Below are 23,276 nucleotides of genomic sequence, written 5' to 3' on the forward strand. Positions count from 1 at the left end.
TTGCTATAATCTTCCTGACTATTAGCAGCATGATTGCCAGTATTAAAGTTAACTTTACAGTTTTCCTACTGTTATATATATTACACTACACTAGTGTGATAAAACCATGTCCTTAATCATAATGCATAATTGTATTGTCTACATTTTACAGTATGCTGCTGTTAAATTTACAGTTCTTTTACTGTTATGTATTTTGCACTCTGGTATGGTAATATTTTCATGGCCTAAATTAAAGTATATTTCTGTATTTACTGGCCTTTATAGTTGACTACAGGCAACATTTTGCTGTGTGTAGCTTTTAATTTAATATTTTTTCTACTGTTGTATTGTTTTTCATTGTGTTATCCTAATGATACCATGGCCTACTCTCAGCTCTTGTAGTGTAATCTACTTTACAGGATAATACCACAGATCAGATTATTGTGTGGTTCATTTATTCTACAGTAGACTACTGGAAGCAATTTTCCTACATTACTCTACAGTATGTGGCAACCAGTGTTGGTCAAGTTACTTGAAAAAAGTAATTAGTAACTAATTACTGATTACTTCTAAAAATAATCCTGTTAATTTACTGATTACTTTTTTCAAAAGTAATTAGTTACTTAGTTACTTTTTAAAAACATGATACACAACTTGAATAGGTAACAAAGCAATAGATCTTACAGCCCAATTCTACTTTTTCTGCATAATTCATCATATAAAATGTAATCAAATGAAACATTTATTATTAATTATTTAAGTTATTACAGGCAGGACAGACATGACTGGGGAATAGGAAAGGGAGGGAAAGAAAAACAGAGGGGAAGAGGGACAGTGAGAGAAGACACTAAAAAATCAAACCAGCTGGATCACCTGTTGAAAGAAAAAAAGAAAACAAGCAAAAGGAGAGCAACACAATCAACATAACACCACAGCAATAACCTCGATAAGTATGAGTAACAGTAAATGTGAAATATTGAACGTTATTGTGCAGCATGCAAAACTGACAGCGCACAATGTGCTTTGTGATATGAGCCAAGAAAGATATAGTTTGCGCCTATGAGCACCCATATCTGCACCTGTGTGTGTGAGCGCGCCTGTATTCAAAATGTTTCTCGATGTAACGATCTGCTAGACGGTGGGCAGCCATAGCCCTGCCCCCCAGGGCATGAAGCAGGCATGGGCCCCCAGAGCGCGAGAGCCCAAGGAGGACCATCAGAGGGGCAACCATTCCACATTCCACAGCCCCTCCCGAGAACCCTCAATGTCAACATGCATTTAAAATTGAGAGGTGGGCAGAGGCGCCAGAGGTGAGTTTGAACACGCAGACGGTCCTCTGGATGTTGTATAGCATACCCACCCCAAGGTCCTATATGTATGTGTTATGAGAGATTGAGTAATGTGGATGTCTATGTTGTGGAATAAAATTGAGGCACAGGTGGCCAGAAGGGGACAGAGGAAGAATGTCTCCCCTGCACCTTGGTGACACACCTTTACCCGAAGGCTCTGCATGTGTGGTGGGGTGTGGTGAAGCGGGAAGAGGAAGGCAGTATGTCCTTCTCACTTCGTCTCAGGTCAGGTTTCAGGATTTTTTGTAGTTACTGTTCATGTCTAGATGATTTCACGCTAAAGTTTGCATGTACCTGTTCAATTTCATGTTCTCATTTTCACTTTCTAGTTTTCATGTTTAGTTTAGTTTTCCCCAATTTAGTTTAGTTTGGTTATGCCCCTGTTCGCCCTGCCTTGTTTTGTGTTCATGTATCCAGCCTAATAAACAGGTTGCTTTTTGTTATACTTAGTTTCCTCTCTTCTGTGTCTGCTTTTTGGGCCAGTTTCGCAAACACACCGGCTGCCTGGCCGTAACACTGTAATAATCTGTAATCTGTTATAGTAGTCTGTAATACTGAAAACATGACATATTAATTACAATATATTACCATATCTATTTTTATCTGTATCTCTATCTGTTACATTTTTTTAATGTCAAAACATGGCCTAAATTACAGCTGATTCCTGTATTTCTTACACTTTTACATCAGGCTACTGGCAGCAATGTTGTATTTTACAATATGTTAACCTAGAAATACCATGACCTGATGATACATTGCATTACTGTAATTCTCTAGTTTTAATACTGTAATATGTTTTCTATGTATGGATGTACTATAGTAATACCATGTCCTGAGTTACAGTACACTGCGTTAATTTAGTTTAATAAGGTTTACAGGGAAACACAGGAGGACACGGAAAAACACCAGCCGCTCACTAACACCTTAACAACAGTTCACCTGCTTTTATATATGTTTCTATATAGTATGTTATTATTCTCATTCCTTACAGCACATTCCCATACTTGCCATTCAATTTTCCCCTACTACTGGCAGCAGAGTTTGTTTGGCTTTTTACTTTGTTACTTTTCTCTAATTGTTACCTTTCTCTAATTTTATAATATCATGTAGGAAAAACAGATTTATTGATATAGAAACTATATCTATAGCAGCAGGGTAACCTTCTGATACCACAGAGAAAAAAAAACCCCCACTGAGCTCCACCAAGTGAAAGAAAATTAACCAACAAGAAACAATTAAGAGCAAAGTATATCGTTGTGGTTAGGCCTCCTCTAACAACCATTCCATTAAAATGAATGCAGCAGAACCAAATGCAGTGTTTTTAATATACATGCTTCTCTTTCGAAATCTGTTCCCTACATTACCTGCACTGCAACTCAAGGCGCCAAACTCAAGCAAGAATTAAGGGAGTGCCACAAAGGTATGGTTAAGTAACATTTTCATGTAGACTACACCTGACAGTATTCCTTGATTGGTATCAACAATGTTGAGATTCATTCTGATTTTTTTGGACAATTATACCTTTAACTTGGCTGTGTTAAAGGTATAATTGTCCAAAAAAATCTGTGTGACTGTTTTCAACTAAGTGGTTTGATTAAAGTGTAACACGTACAGAATAGTCTGAATTGAAAAGTTGTCCAACCAGTCCCAGAGGCATATGAATCTTTTGCCTCAAAAGAATTTGAGAGGTATGACATGATTGGCTAAACCTCTGCAGGTGAAAATGCACAGTGATGGGTGGAGACGCCGCAGAGTGAGCTCCACAGTGCAGTAGCTACAAGCTAGAGTGCAGGACGGTCTTCAGCAGCACAGGTGAGGGTTTCTTGCTGGATATGTAAACACTTGAACTCCCATTTTCTTATTGTTACGAGGAATTCAAGGTGAGTCAGGATAAATAAAGGGAAAAAGATAACTTAATGACAAACGTTATAATGAGAAGGACAGTTTAGCCACAGAGTGAGGACGGAAATGACAGCAACAGAGTTCAGGAGTTAGATGGCAATTACAGAAATACTGTAAAAGAAGAACAGATATTTGCCAAGTGGCTAAAAACACACAGTGACTAAAACAGAGTATGTATGTCTGTGGTAGAGCATTGTGGAGAGTGTGATCTCTGTGATGAGTTGCAGTTTTTGTGGCTCCTCCCTGTGACACACCTGCTGCTAACAATCACAGAAGACTAAACAGAATGAGATTAAAAGGAAGTGTCAGGGTGGTTGCAGAGCTAAATTTCATACCTTTACCCTCTACTCTTTTCTCTTTACAGTTTTGTTTCAGTTTTTGAGTCTCTCATCCAAGCAAAAATGCCATTCTTCGATCGTTTGAAGGACATTTTCTCCCGAAACTCCGATGATGACACTGTCAAAGTGAGTCATATTGTGAGGATATTGCACCCAAGTCTGCTTACTTGAGTATTTGAATTTCATATGAATTTTACTGGCTGGCGAATAAACTTTTTAAAGTCCTTTAAAGTCTGTATTTTGGCTGATCTTTTAGGTGAATGATAAGGATAAACCTATTTATTATGGAACGGTCACTCCATATCCAAACTTCAATGCGAGCGATGACACTGCAATTCTTCGGCGTGCCATTGAAAGTAAAGGTGCGTGTGCACTCTCTCGTTTTAATGTATTATACACGTTATGTTTGTTTTAATTTAGACGATATGAAGTTTAAAGCTGAAACACAGGTCGTAAAAAACGAATGTTTATTGCAATTTTGAATTGGGTGTGAGGTAGTTTGCTTCTTTTGGCTTGGATGATTTTATCATTTTGTGGTGCTTACAGTAAAATGTAACTTGTCATCCCAACAGGAGTGAATGAGGATGCGATCATTGCAGTCCTGGTAAAGCGAAGCAACGAGCAGAGGCAAAGGATCAAAGAAGTCTATGAAACGGAAAATGGGAAGGTGAGTAATTAATTTCTGCCATATTCAAATCTGTACAGCATGAGGCTGAGAACAATGGTAGTGTCTGGGAAAATATTACATATAGAAATGCTCAGTGCATCATGGGAATATGTTGACTTCTGGCTCCAAAAATCAAACATGGCGGTCACACCTTACATCTCAGACGCTGTCAGACCAGACATGAAACAACCTTTACCCTGCCAGCTCCCTAATGGTACAGTCACACTAGAGAAAATGGTTGCTGGAGACTTTGGCATGACCAAAATAACTTGACCATGTTCAATAAACTTGCAGTGTTGTTGCCTTTGAAATTGTTGGCAGTAAAAAGGAGTGAGTCTGCAATTAGGTGGATGAATGCAGTCAAGTTGGTAGCTGGTGAAAAACCAAACCTGTTGCTTTCTACACACATTATCTACACACATTCACAGTCCAGCCAGAACCTCATAGATCAGAGACAGAAATTTCTCTACAAATGTTGATCACCTGTTGAAAAGATAAAAGTTTAACTTCAAAATGAGAAAGACACTCAACAACCTTGCTTTTATATAGAAATATATCTGAATCGACTGAGCTGAGGCGACTGTGATTGCAGGAGACAGACTGCCCACCACCAGGCCACTTTCACTTCAAAGTGGTTGTCTAGAGGCTAAAGGGTGTTGAACCCTTGTTATCTGTAACTGAATGCATAACAAGTCAGCAATTACTGAGCAACCATATAACTGAGTCATAATTGGTCTACAAACGCAGTGTTCACATCACAAAAGATAACCTTCATATATTTAATTTAAACTCAAAAGATGCCTCCAAAAGTTGATTCTGTTGTTTGGGGAAACTGCAGGTTTCCCCAAATCTTATAAACAGTACATTTGCATAATGACTGAAACCAGCCCACTGAAGGAACAATGGGCTGGGAGGTCAGTTCCTTAATCTTAATTAAGCAAATTCTCATGACCTTAATTGTGTTTATAAGATTTGGGGAAACCTGCAGTCAGCTGAGACTGAAGAAGTCACTTGGATGAGTGACGAAACGTTTCTCCCACAAAACGCTACGTCCAGATGAACAGAATTAACTTTTGGAGATTTACCTTCCTGGATGATGGAGAATGCATCAAAACTCAAAAGATGATTACAGTGGACAGTAGTCCTTCAGAAAGATCATCCTTGTGTGTTGCAGAAGCTGACTGACAATTTGAAAGCAGCCTTGACAGGAAATTTGGAGGACATCTGTCTGGCACTACTCATGACACCAGCTCAGAATGATGCCTACCAACTCATGAAAGCCACAAAGGTAGGATCTGTGGTTTATGTACTAAACCTTTGATTGGGGGAATATTACTTCTTTTGTTTTCATTCATAGAGCAGTTTTATAGTTGTTGTTTTTTGTTGATGTTTTTTTCAGTTACTTGAGACGTTACATGTTTAGATTAAGTTTATCATTTAGGTTGTGTCATTAGTAACTGAATTAAATTGTCATCACAAAATTGCCAGTTGGTTCAGTATTGGCCAAGAACCCTCCCACTAGCACATTTTTGGTTTGTAGGTCTGGCCCATATGGAAAAGATATATATAAATCTTATAAAGTTTTTACCTGTCTTGTATGAAACTTGTATGAAAAGCATACAGGAGTGAAAACACATATAAGATCCCTTGAAAAATTATATGATGAAACTTGTATGTTTTATATACTTACTAAAAAATATATGAAAGTAATGAGAAAGTGGCCACTTTCATGAGTAAATCATGTAAGCCTTATATGATTTATATATGATTTACTCATGCAAGTGGCCACTTTCATGAGCAAATCATATATGTTTTTACTATTTCTTTTCCATATGGGGGGGTTTGAACTTAAGGTAATTTTTGTGCCACAGTTAAAGAAAACTTAAACATAGATTAGAATAAACAAATTTAAAAAACAACAAACTACTTACTTGTAATTCTGTTTGAGGGGCCCTTAAATGTTTCTTCTTACTGTTTATAGATTTTATTATTTCTGTTATTTGATTTATTCCCACAGGGTTTGGGCACAGATGAGGAAGTTCTGACTGAGATTTTGGCAACAAGAACAAACCAAGAGATTCAGGAGATCAAGAAGGCCTTCAAACAAGGTGTTGTCACAGTCATGTGAAATCACATGGTTGTTGTTTGGGCTTAATGCTGAACTAAGATAGAATTTTATACAACATCTTAGATATCTAGTGTCTGTAGCTGCTAGAAAGCTAGACTTATTGTAGTCACATTTGGCCATCATATTGTTGAAAACTGATGTTTATTCTGAAATTCTCCCGATTCCTCAGAGTACAAAAAAGAGCTGGAAGAAGTTATTAAAAGTGAGACCAGTGGCAACTACACCAAGATCCTCCTGGAATTACTAAGTGGAGGTAGAGATGAGAGCACTCGTGTAGACAATGATCTTGTTTCAAAAGACGCAAAGGTAAAATCACATAAACAAAATCTTAAACTATTCTACTTTATGTTGTCAACAAATTATGTGAGAATATATTTTGAGAACTCTAGTTTAACGGTTCCTATCTGTGGCATTTGGCCAAACATAATGTGTGTGAACATAATGTAACATTCATAGAGGGTATAAAAGATGGACCTAGTCATTGATTCAAACGAACATGTTGGTGGACATTAGCACACTTGGTTAGCAAGCTACACCCATAAACTGTGCTTTATCTGCTAAGCAACGAACTAGTAAAACGCTGAAATTTCACCCACTAAAGCTGAAACAAAATCTTCTTGGCTATATAGATCAAAGCAGTTTTTTTGTATCAGACTGTTCAGTGTTGTAATTCTAGGGACTTTAACGTGGGAGTCAATGGCTGCCTTTTAGAGTCAGCCTCATGTGGCCACTAGAGGAACTGCAGTTATTTCCATTTAGGTGCTGGCTTCATTTTTCACAGCTGGAATACTCATTAGTCATAATTATGTGGGTAAAAAAAAAAAAAACTTCAGCCATTTCCTGATACAGTTAGGCACATGACTTTTGGTTGGGTAGGAAATGCTGCATTTATAGGGGTCTGCATATGCACATCAAGTGAAAATATATAAAGTTTGTTGCATGGTGCAACAATGGCATAATTGCGAAGAATAAGTCTGACTTTTGGTAAAATACTTGGAATATAAATTATTGAATTATTATAAGGAGTATAAGTCTTTATGATTATCATCCAATTTTTTTGTGTGTGTCTGTAGACGCTGCTGAAGTTATGTGAGCAGGGCAGCGGATTCAATGTGTCCACCTTCATTGACTTGATGACCAAGCGCAGCTATCCTCACCTCCGGAAAGGTGAGTTCTTGAAAAGTGTGAACACTTCTTCTTGGTTGGGTTTGACTCATTAGACACAATGCACTTCTGGAAAAACAGGTGGAACCAAACTCTTGCAGGTAGGAGGCGAAACACACCCAGCAGTCTGAGAACAATACAGTTACAGTCAGTCTGGATTTTACAAGAGTTGTGAAATCTTTTTTAGTTTTTATCTGCATATAGGCTCAAAATACATACAAGCTCAAACATATACATACACTCTCACTATCATTTGGTCAAATGTCTCTGAGCAAGTTGTACTTCAACCAGCTATTTTTGGTAGCCATCAACAAGCTCCTGACATGATTCTGGCTGGATTTTTGACCGTTCTTCTTAACAGAACTGGCAGCATTTATTTAAACTGGTTTCCTGACATGAACCCGGTTTTAGCAAAGTATCATCAGGATTACAGTCAGGGTTTTGGGAAGTCCATTCCAGGAGCTAATCTTGGCCTACTTTATCCATTGCAAAAGCAGTTTTTGAAATGTGATATTTAAAGTGAAGTTGAAGAATTTGGAACTAGTCCTCCTTCTTTCCCCTTCCACTTGCAATGTACATACCATTGGCAGCAAAACAGCCCCAGAGCCTGATGCTACCACCACTATGCTGGACACTTAGTACAGTGTTCTTAGGTTTGAAGGCTCTACTATACTCTTCCATTTGCATAGAGTTGTTTGAACTGATGATCCTGAAATCTGTTGTACAATTGCATAAATTTTCTAATCGAAACTGCTGTTGTGTGAAGTAATGGTGTATTTGTTTTCTCCTTTTTTAAAAAACTTCAGCCTAATGTTTCACTGGTCACTAAAATCTGAATGTTTATGTTTATAAATATTTTAAAACTGCTTTTTCATTTCCTCAGTTGCTAATGAAATATGCTGCATAGCCTTAACAACATATTTGATTTTGGTCTAATAACTCAGAATTACCAGTTTGTCTGTTTACCTGTTAGTATTGGAGGCATTTGGCAAACAGACGGATGTCAAATTACCCACAGTGCTGAAAAAGGAGCTGAAAGGAGACACTGAAAATTGTCTCATCGACCTTGGTAAGTTGATGTTTGTCCTCATCAGTTTATGTAGTTTTAATTGTGTTTTCTGTTCAAGGTGGGGGTGGGGTGAGATCAAAGGTCATGTGAGCGATGAAATCAATCCTCTCGCGAGCAGGAAATGTGCATCACATAGCACGTCTTGTGTACATTAAGATCAGGAGAGATTTAAGATTGATTGAGCAGTATAATGTGAAAACAGATTTACACAGTATGGGCTCTAACACAGCTGTGAGGCAGCGCAGCATCTGGACTCGACTTGAGATCATTTTGTAACTGTTTGTCTCTCTTTGATGTCCATAGCAAAGTATGCCTGGAACACACCAGCTGTCTTTGCCCAGAAGCTTGTTAAGGCTTTGGAGGTGTGTGTATAATTTTTTTCATGTGTATGTGTTCCTGTCTAGCTATCTTTGTGAGGACCGAAATCTGCATTCTACTATACTTGTGAGAACCAACAGGCACTTATGAGGACACACTCGCCGTTCCTCACAAGTTTGAAGGCCTTTTTGAGGCTCAAAATGTGGTTTTAGTGTCAGGGTTACAATTAGGTTATGGTTAGGTTTAGGGTTAGGGTTAGGCATTCATTTTTAATGGTTAGGGTCTACGGTAAGGGGCTAGGGAAACCATTATGTCAATGAAGGTCCTCACTAAGATACCTGAATGTGTGTGTGTGTGTGTGTGTGTGTGTGTGTGTGTGTGTGTGTGTGTGTGTGTGTGTGTGTGTGTGATTTATGATTTTACATTGATTTATGTATTTTAAAAGGAAGGTTCAAGTCTGTAAGTAATTTCATGTTTTTGGACTAATGTAGTCTGGAAGCTGGATGTTTTAAACTGTTCAAGCAGTTTGAGATTGAGTACTTCTGCAGTATCTACATTGCAGAATGGATTCACTTACTTGTTCACTTACTTCACTTATTTACTTACTTTACTTACTTGTTCCCTCAAAAATTAAGTCCTCTTAAAGACTTAAGCTGGGCCACTTATACTAACTTTATATTAAGTATACAATACTTAACAGCATATCAAATAACAGAGCTCTAGTTTGTTTTAAATTTACTTTATATAACCTTAGTTTAACAAGTTACATTTAGAAAATACCACAATGAACGGCTTAGGCTTTTGCCTCAGAAAGTTGAGGGTGCTTGTACATACTATTTAGTTGTGTTAGAAGAAAGTGAACCTGTGTCCCATATACTACATAGTTACAGGAACACTGCAAGTTGCTGAAGGAGTCCGTACTCTTGGCCACTGAAAAAAGGTTTCTGATCAGCAGCTAACTCTTAAGTAACTGTTTGGATCTTAACCCCAACATAAAGTCTATATAGCATAAAATCAATAACTGAAGCTTTGCTCTGCTCTGCTCTCACAGAAACCAGACACGTGTGAGAAAACCCTCAACAGGATACTGGTGAGTCGCTCTGAGGTCGACCTCAAGAAGATCAAGGAGGTATATTGGAACTGTCAACAAAGATCCCTGAATGATGACATAGAGGTAAAAAACAAAACACAAAAAAACCTTGTTGTTATCATGTTGTCTTTAATGATTAAACACTAAAATGACAGTATCTGGAAATTTCAGCTAATAATATCTTTGTTCCACAGAAAGACACCAAGGAGCACTATCGGAAAGTCCTGCTTAGCTTGTGTGGAGCTTTTTGAAATTCATCTGTTACCATTTTACTCTGGAAACCGAGACCAGCTTATTCCACTAAATACTCACAGCTTTAAATCTGAAGTGCATGACTACTCTGTTCTATTGAGATTAAATTTGAATAAAGAAGTTATTCCAGCACCAAGCATTTCATACCGTATTTCTTCTCTTTCTTTTAATGTCCTTTGAAATATAATGTATGAGGAAGTTGTATAAATATGCATTAAAATGATATTTGGTTATTAGAAATGCAGAAAATGACATGGGAAATCAAATATTTTCTATTTAATCTTCAAAGTCAGCAGTAAGGCTTTTTATATTACATAAAACTTGTAGCCTCCAGGTAACTGACAAAACCATCTAGGGTTAAAATAATGTGTTTGAATTGGTTAATGTCATGCGCTTGTATTTGTTTTAGTGCTTTGAAAACACAAATTGCTTACTATCAAAAATTGTATTCCCAACCCAAATAATGTAGTAAGGAAGTCATTGATACATTTTTAGCAAAATTGGAGCTGCCCCAAGTTACAAATGACCCGACTATGAGACTCATATCAAATATAACTAAAGAAGAAGTTGAACAGGCCATTAAAAGATTAAAGAATGGTGAAATTATTCTAATAATACATAATTAGACCAGCAAAGTAGCAAACAACGATCTTTGGAGTAGTCGGGCATTGCCAAAAAAAAACTGTACTTAAGTGCAACTGTCTAAATCTAGGGTACATTTGGGTATTCCCAGATCCGGTCCTTTTTGGACCCCTGATATAGTCACATATGTCATGCATATCTTGTTCTTTTTCCTTCCTTTTTGGTACTCTTCCCATGTATGTGTTTTTGTTGTTGTTGTTGTTTTGCACTGTTGTTTTCGAAAACTTAAAAGTAAAAATTTCAAAACAAGACAAAAACCGAATCTCCAATGCCAATATGTTTGAGGCTTTTGTTTGAAAGGACTTACTTAAAGGAAATTTGGTCTGTTTTGCATGTGGCTAAAAAAAATCGCTCATAACACTGCAGATGCAGGATCCGGGAGACAAAGCATGAACTCAAAAACTCATTGCTGGAAACCCACGGGAGAAACAAAAACATCCAGAGCAGAAGAAAAACAAAGTGCAGAGGAGCACGCGCCATAGGGGGAGGACACAACAAAGGGCGACTTTTTAAAATATATTTTATATGTTTTTCCAGAAAGAAAGAAACAACGAAAATGTTCATAAAACAACTTTCTAAATAAAGTGAAAAACAAACAAACAAATAAAAATGTCTTCTATCCTCATTATCTGCGCAGGCGCAACGCTGACGAGTAATTGCACGTAACGTTTACCGTGTCCGGAAGTGCCGTGGCAACACGGGCAGCTCGGGTGTTTGATTTTCTTTATCCTGTCCATGCGGATTTTCTCGGTTATTACAACCACTTTAGACTCATAACTTTTCAGTATCTTTTTCTGACCACGCGTCCACAAGCTTCGGGGGCCAAGTAAACCGTACACCGAGGACGTGACGCCACTGGAAACTTTGGGGGGGAAAGTGGCTAGCTAGCCGGCTAATACGCTAACAAAGCTACCAGCTGATTGTAGTTTACACGTCAGACACTGACGGGAGGATGAATAGAACGCAGAAGAAGCCAGTTTATATTCTCCGGCGGTGAACAGACCGTAGTTTAAGCTGGCTCTCCCGCCAGCAGCGATGTAAAGGATGCACAAGTAACAGAAGTAACTCTCGGTGGAGTGGAGCTGGTGGGTTTGGGGACCTTGAAAATGGAAGAAAAATACAGCAGTAACGTGCTCTCAGGGGGTCAGCTGGGGATGGTCGAAGTGCCCGATTCCAGGTATGTTCTCCTTCCTTCATCAAAAACTCTCAGTTTAAACTGATGTAACTGTTTTCCTGTCAAGAATCATTCAAGTCTCATCCATGCATCGGTAGTCCATACGTTAGCGTTTGTGAAGAATTGATTACTCTGTAAATTGTCCACAGCAGTGGAAAAACCACCATTATTATTTCCCATTGTTTGTTGTGTCCGATATTTGCAACCAGACACCATATGTAAGAACACTATAACAAAAAGCCGTCGATTTGCTTATAAACTAATAGTCATTACATTATTAAGCATTATACCTTTATATTTTACTTTATTTTATATATATATATTTATGCACACACACAAGTATATAGGTATTTGGTATACATATTCAGTAATAGATACAGTGTTATATTTGTACATATATTTATTCTTATAAATCTCAGATTTCGATTGTTATATTTTGCTTTGTTCGTATGTTATTGTATTTTCGCACACCTCTGTTGCTTGTGAAGCTTCCACACAAGAATTTCACTCGCATGTGCTGTACCTGCATATGTGATGTGACAATAAAAGCGATTTGATTTATTAATAAATTAGTATTAATTATGCCCTTAGTCTGAGCTGTATGTTGGTATAAAAACCTTCAGGATTGAATCCAGTCTGCTACGTGTTAGTGGGCATCTAAAAATTATCAGGGGTTGTCTAAGAATCGGTTTATCCAGTCTGTTGTGTCAAGGGCTGTGATGCTGAATCCCCAGCAGACCACAGCACAGTACACTCCATTCATCACAACTAACAGAAAATCTTCAAACTCTTCCTTAGGAAATGGAGCCCTATTGTTTCCTTCTTCTATACAGCCTCTGTGTTTGACTTCCAGTTCATGTTGTTGTAGATGTGGACACATGGTTACTTGTTACTCCTCCACCACAGCAACATCCTGTCCCAGGATAGGCACAACATCAGTTGTTCACCATCTGTCTGGTCTTATTCCCATTCAGAAGCCGATCATTCCTCCTCCTAGATCACTCCACAAAAGCATTCGGCTAGCGCTTAGTACTCCTTCTCCTGCCCATGACTAATGAATCCAATCACTGCATAATCTTCAGTGTTTCTGTAGGTGGCATGACCTGTTGTTATGCTGAAAGTCTGAGGTGCAAAAAAGGAACACACACAGACTCTCTTTAAACCCTCAGTTAAATATTTCTGTCCTGGGAGAAGAGGGAAACCTGATGGAAAATGGTAGAAAACAATAGACTAAACTGGAAATATAACACAGAGGTTTTCTATAAGAACGAACAGTTCGGATTTTGTTTCTTGGGGAAGATTATGCCTGTTACTGTATGAAGTTTGCCCATAGCTAGAATCAGTGTAGATGACAGTTGTTTTTGCTCTTATCACACAGCCTGTACTAATGTGTAGCGTGTTCTTTCCTTGTGCAGGTTAACCAGGTACATTGTTCTACTGGTCATCTCGAAGGTCCTCAAAGCTCTTGGGATCTTTGAGTCATACGATATCCTAAAAGTGGTTCACATAGTTCAGTTCATCTTCATACTGAAATTAGGGTAAGTACTCTTTGTGTTTTTATGTATTATTGTTAGTTGGGGCTGCTCTGTAGTGACAAAAATCTTAATTACAGTTATTCTGGCCAATTTTTGTTGACTTTGCAAACTTCACACACTTGCTCGATAAGAGCGATGAATAGATATTTAATGTCCATCATCTCAGCTGAACGTCTTACCAGCTGCAGTGTGTGTTTGAGGTTTTTCAGGTGGAGTTAAAGACAAAATGCGATTATTCACCAAGACCTTTTGCTCATTTTGCATTTATAGATGGTGAAAACATGCTGATTCTTTTTTTATTGTTTTGATTTTAGGAGTGCAGTGTTTCTGCTTTTTTTCCAAAAACCTTTTTCATCTGGAAAAGTCATCTCAAAAAGACAGGTTTGTCTGCTTTAAAACCTCTAATCGTCCTGTTCTTTTTACTGTTGTTCATTAGCTTGAACAACTTATATATGTCGTGTTTAAGATGATTCAAGTCTAGCTTTGCAAAAAGAAAAAAAAAATACCTTATGCATTGTATTAATTTCTGTTGATGAATCTATTTTCTTTGCAGTGGATAAAGTTGTTAAAGCATGCTGTTTTCAGCTGTGTCATATCCCTCCTGGGCTTCTTCGGCCTAACTCTTTGTGGACCTCTTAGGTAAGAAGTAGTTAAGCAGTAGTTAAATAAAACCAAATGCAGCATTAGAGTTGGAGGAAAACAGTTTAAATCCCTCCCTGAGAGTCCCATTGTGTTTCTTTGGACTAAAAATTGTTGTTTGGGGGTCTCTTAAAAGAAAGAAGAAAGTCAGGTTAGCTACAGGTGCACAAGGACACAACCTTCAGGGAATAGTTGATCAATCTAAATCAGTTAGGGTTGTGGATTTTTAACTGGGAACTATCCAACGATACTTCAAAGATCATCTCACAGTCTCCAACCTAAACTGCTGCATATAGTTATGGCAGACATGATTGCTTTGCCTGGCAGAATTTTCACTAGAATAATTTGACACCTGTCTTTATTTCTTTATATTTGCATGTTTCTTCAGTTAACACAGTAGCATCTCATTTCACACACACACTGTATTTGTTCAACATCTGGCAGTATGTTCCTCTGGTTTTGCCGTTTAATAGTAATTGAGAGCTTCTGGGGCTTTACAGCATTACAGCCCGCCAGGTGCGAGTAAAACCCACAAATACATATTTTAAGACCAGAGAAAGTCACATGCACTGTTCCTGCAGTGAGCTACTTTAAAGTGGTATTTTAATGTAGTAGGCAAGTATTTCACTTTACAAACTTATTATATTCAGTATTATATTCAGCTTGTTACATGGCATTTTATTGGCTTTGTACGCTATCCCTATCTCCTACAAGTGTTTATGAGAATATCTGCAGACTAACAATGCAGGAACTCCAGCAACACTTAAAGGTAAATGTGGCTTTCATCAGGGTCATGACCCTGAATGAAGGCCACATGCCGAAACCCGTTGGTCAGTTAATACAGTTGTTCCTCTTTACCTTTGAGTGTTGCTGGAGTTCCTGCGTTGTTTCTTATCCTCTTCTTGCACCTTGGAAGTAGGTGAAGTTGTGCCAGAAATTTTTGTCAATATCTGCAGACTCACAGCTGTATTCAGGTATATTATTAAAATTGTGTCTTTCACAGAACGCTGTTGCTGTTTGAGCACAGTGATGTTGTGATCATTGCTCTTCTTGGGGTTCTCTTCACAAACTCAGGAGGAGGGCCATCAAAGGTAGGAGGCCATAAATTCACATGGCAGAAACTGCTTTTAGTGTCGGTGTGATCGTGGTTATATGACATGAGCGCGTTATCTCTGTAACATGTTTTTGTGTTTCATTTCCTGATGTTTGAAAAGTACAGGTAATGTTTGTATTTATTTGTGCGAAGGAAACAAATCTTCATTATAAATAAAAACTGAAATTATAAACTGAAACATAACTGACCGATTACAAGCCGCTTCTCTCCTCCATTTGCAGTTTAAGAACTGGTATTATAGAGCAGGCAAAGAGGCACAAAATTGGAGAATAATAATAGCTAAAACACTCATTATTTTGAAAAAGGTAAATGATTGAACTCTCTGTGTTAAAGGTTTATAATGTGCATTTCTGTTTACTTTGCTGTGACTTTGCAGACTAGAGGTGCTGCTTTCTTCATCATCGCTGTGATCTGCCTGCTCCTCTTTGACAACGATGATCTCATGGCAAAGATGGCCGAGCACCGTATCCTTTGAGCCGACACTTTAGTCTATTGTCAGTGTTTGTTAGTTTATGTGTTTGTGTTGCGTTGTTACACCTCTGTCCTTTACTGCATTTGCCTTGATTCCCCCTCATAACCAGCTGAGGGACACCATGACAGTGCTCTCACTCACTTCCTGTATACTGTGATTTCATTTTTAGGGGTAGCAGATCACAAAGTGAGTAAAGCTTATTCCCTACCTTCTTGTTTTTTCTTTCTAAATATTGGCTTTCCAATAATTCAGTTTATATACAGCAGAAGAAAGGGAGTCTGTGCTCTTTCTGTCTGATTCAGTTCCTTATTGATATATATATTTATGTTTATGGTAATGTGTACTTGTACTTCCTGTCAGGGTGGTGTTGTGCTGCTGGTGGCATCCCTGTGTCTGAAGGTTGGATTCCACACGGCCTCCAGGAAGTTGTCAGTGGAGATCGGCGGTGCCAAACGTCTCTATGCCCTCGACAACCTGGTTTCTGCCATGGTGCTGCTGCCCTGGGTTATAGTACTTTCTGCGACCACAGAAGTACGTGCACCAGATCACATGATAAAACGTGTTTGTTGTTTAGCTAGCCGTGTTGTAAACGGATGAATCTCATCTTAACCCCAGAGCAAAGTGGAGTCGTGGTCCTCTCTCGTCCTGCCTTTCGGGATGATCATCTTCTCCGTCACGATCCTGGAGTTTTACGTCGAGGCCATCTGCAGCACCAAGATGGAGACGCCGAGGTGCGCCCGTTATGGCGCCTTGGCCCTCTTCTTCAGCGCATTGCTGCTGGCAAACTTCTGGACTCACCCGCTGACTGACCAGCTGCGCTCCATGAGCAAACCAGCGCACCACGGCAGCACAGAGCACGTGCTCTCTGGTGGAGTGCTGGTTAGCGCCATCTTCTTCATTATGTGTGAGTAACAGCTCTGCGATACCTAGTTAACTCATTCACTGCCAGCCATTTTCAAATCAGGTAACTCCCCACTGCCAGGGTTTTTGAGCATTTTTACTCATTTTTGAAGAGCCACAGAAAACTGTGTGTTATGATCATATAAACGCTGAACCTACCAAAATGAAGAACAGACTCTCTTCTTTCATCCAAAAAAAAGCTTGTTTCTACCATTTTCCATTCTTTAGTAATCAGCTGTAGAAGAGAGGTGGGTTCCACCAAAAATGCCTGTTTTGACCAAAAAAAGGGAGAAAACGAGCTTTTTGTGAAAAATACATTTCAAGCAGAAAAGTGCCTTTGACACTAATATTTCTTGCTTTGTGACACCTAACATATAAAATAGTTTTTCACTTCTATAAAACAGAAATAACACTGAGAAAGGTTATGTTTTATCAAAACAATTTATTTACAAATATATGAAAAAATAAAATGTACATAGTGAAACATTTATTCACAATGAATAATTCACTTTTGTGTGGTAATCATTATAACACTTTCCGGGATGCAAGGGCACACAACAAGACTTGCACCACATTTTTGTCTCACTGCGCAATCCCTTACGTGCGCAAACCCTGCACCTCCTTGCAGGTCTACTTTTACTGCTGGTGGGCTTCAGTTTTTCAAGTTGGTGCCTGCCTAGGTCACCGTCTAGCCTGCTATCAGGGTCGGTGTTGTAAGGTGCCCTTGGGGTTTTTCTGCCTTTCCAGTCACCTTCCCCTTCAAATCCCACACCTGCCCCCTCCCCTAGAAGGTTGTATTCTAGCCCCTCCCATTGAAAAACGTAATTGACGTCTATAGACGTCAATGGCAGTGAATGAGTTAATTTGTTTTACCTGCCTTTTTAATCATATTTTGCATTTAACAGTTAAAGTTAAATGGGGAGAAAGACTTCAAACACCAAAACAAGAATTAATTAACAATTAAGTGACACTGCCTACAGAAAACAGGCATTTTAGGAAATGCATGATGGGATTTGAAAAAATAGAGTGAACACCTCAGGAAGTGCTACACAAAAATGAAGGCCTATTGTAGAAATTTGTTGCATGGCAACATTTAGTAAAATGTAGCAACATCTGAGAAAACGCAGTCACAAAACCAGAAATGCCACCTCGACATTTAATACAACGCAGCTCCGACTTTTCAGAATCCACTCTTCTTTACATCCTTTAAAACTCAGGCAAGGACTAACCTGAAATTGATATGGAAACAAAACATTACATCTGTCTTACTCGAGGAATTTTTGTTCTGTCTGTTCAAATACAAAAAAACATTGCCCCTGCCTTTCACTTAAAGTGAAAGGGTTTCTGAAACAGCGGGTTTTAATTATTTATTTTTGGTCAAAACCTGGTCTTTAAACTGGGTTTACACCAAAGTTGTTATAGTTAACTAAACCTAAACAAAAGAAGCAAATGTGAAAACATATTTTAATTAACTAAAATAAATGAATAAAATTAACTTACACAATTTTGTGGACTTGGGAGAACTAACTAAAATTTAAAACATAGCTTTAGTGTATTTTTTTTCTTTTGATAAAGATTTTGTTATCAAAACTTCCCGGATGAGGTCTCAATAAAGTCAATAAACAAAATTGTGAGTCAACTGTTTTCAAAAAGTTTTTTTTATTTTTATTGTAATTAGTGCACTGATACATGCCCTTAATACAATAATACTTAAAATAAAGACTAAAACTAACACTGAAATTAATTAAAAACTAGCCAGAAGTAAGCAAACCCATCCTGGACACTAACTAGAACTGAACTGAAAACCGAAAAAATTAATAAAAACTAATTAGAAATGGATAATAATTAGAGATGGACCGATCCGATATTACGTATTGGTATCGGTCCGATACTGACCTAAATTACTGGATCGGATATCAGAGGGAAATAAAAAATGTAATCAGATCCATTAAATATCACAAAAGCAGCTTACAAAACTTGCGACATGGCGTAACTCGGCTCATAACCGTAGCACGTCGGAGCAGTGTGGTCACGTGATAGAGCGGCTGTGGCATGCAAGACCTGTCAGCGGTCTGGTTGAGCATTTGGAGCCTCGCTACTAACCCGGCATTTTATCTCCGAGAAAGTTATCCCAGAGAGAAGTAAAGCAAGTGTGTAAGTTCACCTCTGAATGTTTGTAAAGCATTCCCGCGTTAAGCTTAACAACCGATACCTGGAGCGACTGCCTCTTCTCTCTCCCTCCCTCTGCTGCTGCTACTTCAGTCATGAAACTGCTTAATGATCAGCTGATCGGCTTTTCTGTCGCAAGTCCGTCTCTCTTGTTTGTTTATTGCCCACTTCGTGCCAGAAAGAGGAAACCAGCAGCTGAACAACAGCAGCACGTTTAAGCTTGATAAGCTGTTGTTAGAATTTATTTAGTATTACTTTCTACACCAGGATCCTTTTCTATGCAGCTGACGGCTGCTAACTGTGCAGGGGCGGATCTAGCAAAGTTTAGCCAGGGGGGCCGATGGGGCATGAACAGGGAAAAGGGGGCACAAAGACATACTTTTCTTTCTTATTCTCATTTAAAATGTCGAGCTTTTAAATAATTATCTGAATCTTACACCCAAAGTTTTAATCTGATGTAAAATGTATAGAAGTCCATTACTGTATATAGTAACTATTAAGTTTAATATACCCTAGTAAGCTATAGTACTTTTTCCTTTGGGAAAGTACCATCTGTACAGTCTGCAGTTCTGTTGAAGAAAGATGTTGAATCTATTTAATTATTCTTGAAAAATAATTGATTTCTGTGCATTTTTTTTCACACTGCATCAAATTAAAGTTGATTACGTCAATTAAGCATCATGGGGTGGTGGGTGGTTTCCTTTTCTTTTTTTTTTCTTTTTTTTTTTTGCTGGGAGTTTTAGAACCCTATTAGTTGGGTTGCTTACTCTTTAAAATACCAGAATAGGGAGGATTGAGTAGGTTTAACTTTATTAGATTGATCAGTATTGCTGAACCATGAAATATTTTGGGTGCAGTGTATTTTTTGCATACAGGTATAACAGAATAGCTTTTGTTTGTTTTTAAACTTGAGTATGAACTTATACAAAATGCAGCAAGATATTAAAAAAAGCAGTTTTATTGATTAAAAAACACTATATCGGATTCATATCGGTATCGGCAGATATCCAAATTTATGACATCAGTATCGGACATAAAAAAGTGGTATCGTGCCATCTCTAATAATAATAACAAAAACCCTTGTTTACACCTCTCTCCCTGCCCTCCTCTCTCCCTGCAGCGTCCAATATTCTCTCGTCTCCTTCAAAGAAAGGCCAGAAGGGCACCTTGGTGGGTTACTCCCCTGAAGGGACACCTCTCTACAATTTCATGGGTGACGCCCTGCAGCACACATCCCAGTCCCTTCCACGATTCATCAAAGACTCCCTGAAACAGATCCTGGAGGAGTATGACTCCAGACAGATCTTCTACTTCCTGTGTCTCAACCTGGTGTGTAGGAAGTTGCTTCTTTTTGTTCTGATCTTTCACATTTTAGACCGTCTAATTTCAAAGTAAGAGCTCCGTACCCGAACCCCAATAGCAACAGAAAGCAGAACGCCGATTCAAAAACGGATCAGCGTATACAGGAGAAATGAAGGGGAAAAACACACGTCTGAGCTTACAGTCTTTTAACCCTCTCAAGGCAGGCGTTGCAGATTTGCAACAAGTAAAAGCTAACAACCTGATTACCCCACATACATATGTTATGAGGTTTTTTTTACTCAGAAGTACCACTGCAGGTATTCTTTTGTGCATTAGCAACAGAAACTTAATTTGAGCCTGAGAGGGTTAATATCAGCTGTTTAATAGGATCAGATCTACATCTCACTGACATTTGTGCCTGGTAATGAGGTTTCCTGCTAAAATGAATCTTAGTAATAAAGATCATAGCTGCCATTGAGGATAGAAAATATGTCATAAAGGGTTCAATGACCTGAGGAGCAGTCTAACATTATACAGTTGCAGGCTTCTAAAAGCTCATATTTTACATATTTTACAAACCTATTCAAAGAAACACTTATGCCAGCATTAATGAAATTCCACATTTCTTAACCTTTAATGATCCTGATTCTTATACTGTGCTTATATTTTGAATGGATAGTCTTTTAATGAGGGATGGGTGTGTATGCATATTTGATTTGTGCCTGTTTCTTAAAAAAAATAAAACTAAGTATAACAGGTGGAATAAATGAAATGCACAAGTTAATAAGCAAACAATAAAATCTACACCCCAGTGAGAACAACGAATTGCCTCTGACTGAACAGAATGTAAAAAAAAAAAAAGTAATTTCCAGTTGTCAATTAAATAAAAGAATTAGATAATCACATCTGGAGATCATCTTAAATAATTTAATCTAATACATTAAAGCATTTCAAGCTGTTAAAAGACTCGCCTGCTGTGTTTAGGCTCACACACTCTGCAGGTATTTCGTAAGATTTTGTTGCTCTGCATTGTTTCAGGCTTTCACCTTTGTGGAACTGTTTTATGGCGTTTGGACCAACAGCCTGGGACTCATCTCTGATGGTTTCCACATGCTGTTCGACTGCTCTGCTTTAGTTCTGGGCCTGTTTGCCGCCCTCATGACCCGCTGGAAAGCCACCAGGATCTTCTCCTACGGGTAAAATCCATCAAGAACTCGTGATCGTAAAATTGAAGAACATCACCTCCAGCTGGATTCTTAATAAACTGAGTGTTTTGTGGTTTTACAGGTACGGTCGTGTTGAAATTCTTTCCGGATTCATCAACGGCCTGTTCCTGATGGTCATCGCTTTCTTTGTCTTTGTGGAGTCGGTCACCCGTTTGTTGGATCCTCCCAACATAAACACAGACATGCTGACTGTGAGTAAAAGGATTCCACCACACCATTTGAATATCTTTTTTACCTTTGGTCACTAAAATCACACCTTTTAATATTTCCTGATTGCATCTTGTCAGTTTTGGAGTGATCTTATACAGCTGGATATCACAGCTGGATATCATAGAGACAATATGAAAGCTTTCGTCTGGTTTGAACTCTGTTCATCCTTCTCTGCAGCCCGTGTCTGTTGGAGGCTTACTCGTCAACCTAGTGGGCATCTGCGCTTTCAGTCACGCTCATTCCCATGGCGGCAAAAGCTGCTCGTCACACGAACACGGGCACTCACATCATGGCCACTCCCACAGTGAGCACAGCCACGGAGGCCACGGGCACTCGCACGGAGGCCACGGGCACTCGCACGGAGGCCACGGCGGCCACGGGGGACACGGGCACTCCCACGGCTTTGGAGGCATGAATGCCAACATGAGAGGTGTGTGTTTGAGAACGTGGTTTGTGGTGAGAAACATAAAGCTAGATAAAGTCATGATTTATTGATTTATTTTTCTCCAGGTGTCTTTCTCCATGTCTTGGCCGACACCTTGGGCAGCGTTGGCGTGATCATCTCCACCATCCTCATCCGGCAGTTCGGCTGGTTGATTGCTGACCCCATATGCTCGCTCTTCATTGCCACTCTCATTTTCCTCAGTGTCATCCCTCTGTTGAAGGACGCCTGCGAGGTTCTGCTTCTGCGAACTCCCCCAGAGCATGAGAAGGACCTGAACAATGCGCTGGAAAAGGTGAGGAGATCTAGATGGGGTTGCTCAGCAGACTGTCGTGAAATTTGTTTTCTACGTGCATGAGAGGAAGAGAATCTGTATTGAGAACTGCTTATCTGTTTGCTAGTACATAAATAGAGGAAATTATTTACGAGGTTACAGTACTTCCTACCTATTTTAACTTTTTAGTGCCTAATTACGGCTTGGACCCTGCCGTGGCTGCGGATTTTTTATATATATATATATATATATATATATATATATTAGGGGGGCAACGATATTCGTATCGATATTGAACCGTTCGATGCAGTGCTTTCGGTTCGGTACGCATATGTATCGAACAATACAAAATTTGTAATTTATTTTATCAACTTTCCTTCTGACGATGCTGTCTGTGTTGAGCGCTCAGTGAATCTGCGGTCGACTACTCCGCCTAGGCTGCACTGTCGAGCGCAGATCCACTGAGCGCTCAACACAGACAGCATAGTCAGAAGGAAGAGCGCAGGGCAAGCTAGCGAGACAAAAGTTAAGCTCTCCTTGCAACATGGACCTCCCCCACCCTCATTCAGATCTGGTGTTTGGAATTATTTTGGTTTTCATGGGACGTATGACCCTGAAGGTAAGCGAGTCATGGACTAAAGTAAAACAGTATGTTGGATGTGCCATGCAATGCTCAATTACATGGGTGGGAACTAGTGTGTTAGCGCGGTTAGCTCGTTAACGTGTTGGCCGTCTAGCCCCATGCACGGGGCGATCGGCGGTAGCTCTTTAACAGAGATTTGCCGTGTTGTGGCGTTAAGGTCATTTCAACGAGATTTATGCTGACAGCACTAGTGGGAACACAACGAATATGACTGCACATTTACACCGACATCATCCTAGTGCAAAGACAAAAACAAGCATGCATGCTACAAACTTTAC

At 38.9% G+C, this 23,276-nt stretch overlaps 2 protein-coding genes across 2 annotated transcripts in view; both read left to right on the forward strand.

The window, feature by feature from the left end:
* Positions 1–3,069: 3,069 nt before the first annotated feature.
* LOC309709610 (annexin A1-like) lies at positions 3,070–10,392 on the forward strand. Its single transcript, XM_082538345.1, has 12 exons — positions 3,070–3,140; positions 3,595–3,694; positions 3,825–3,930; positions 4,141–4,235; positions 5,410–5,523; positions 6,253–6,343; positions 6,533–6,669; positions 7,437–7,530; positions 8,501–8,596; positions 8,900–8,958; positions 9,966–10,088; positions 10,199–10,392. The coding sequence occupies exons 2-12, from the start codon at positions 3,632–3,634 to the stop codon at positions 10,253–10,255; spliced, it is 1,035 nt and encodes a 344-aa protein (XP_082394471.1). The 5' UTR covers positions 3,070–3,140; positions 3,595–3,631; the 3' UTR covers positions 10,256–10,392.
* Positions 10,393–11,540: 1,148 nt separating this feature from the next.
* The window catches only part of slc30a5 (solute carrier family 30 member 5), a 15,401-nt gene continuing 3,665 nt past the window's right edge, over positions 11,541–23,276 (forward strand). Inside the window, exons 1-14 of the mRNA XM_082538302.1 lie at positions 11,541–12,075; positions 13,488–13,610; positions 13,922–13,988; positions 14,161–14,246; positions 15,250–15,337; positions 15,737–15,824; positions 15,942–16,018; positions 16,193–16,363; positions 16,448–16,736; positions 20,022–20,230; positions 21,242–21,399; positions 21,491–21,620; positions 21,817–22,069; positions 22,150–22,376. Coding sequence (XP_082394428.1) covers positions 12,005–12,075; positions 13,488–13,610; positions 13,922–13,988; positions 14,161–14,246; positions 15,250–15,337; positions 15,737–15,824; positions 15,942–16,018; positions 16,193–16,363; positions 16,448–16,736; positions 20,022–20,230; positions 21,242–21,399; positions 21,491–21,620; positions 21,817–22,069; positions 22,150–22,376 — 2,037 coding nt within the window. The 5' untranslated portion in view covers positions 11,541–12,004. The remainder of the gene's footprint in view (positions 12,076–13,487; positions 13,611–13,921; positions 13,989–14,160; positions 14,247–15,249; positions 15,338–15,736; positions 15,825–15,941; positions 16,019–16,192; positions 16,364–16,447; positions 16,737–20,021; positions 20,231–21,241; positions 21,400–21,490; positions 21,621–21,816; positions 22,070–22,149; positions 22,377–23,276) is intronic.

The sequence above is a fragment of the Aulonocara stuartgranti genome (genome assembly GCF_965226115.1).
Source record: "Aulonocara stuartgranti genome assembly, chromosome: 7".
Lineage (NCBI taxonomy): Eukaryota > Metazoa > Chordata > Actinopteri > Cichliformes > Cichlidae > Aulonocara > Aulonocara stuartgranti.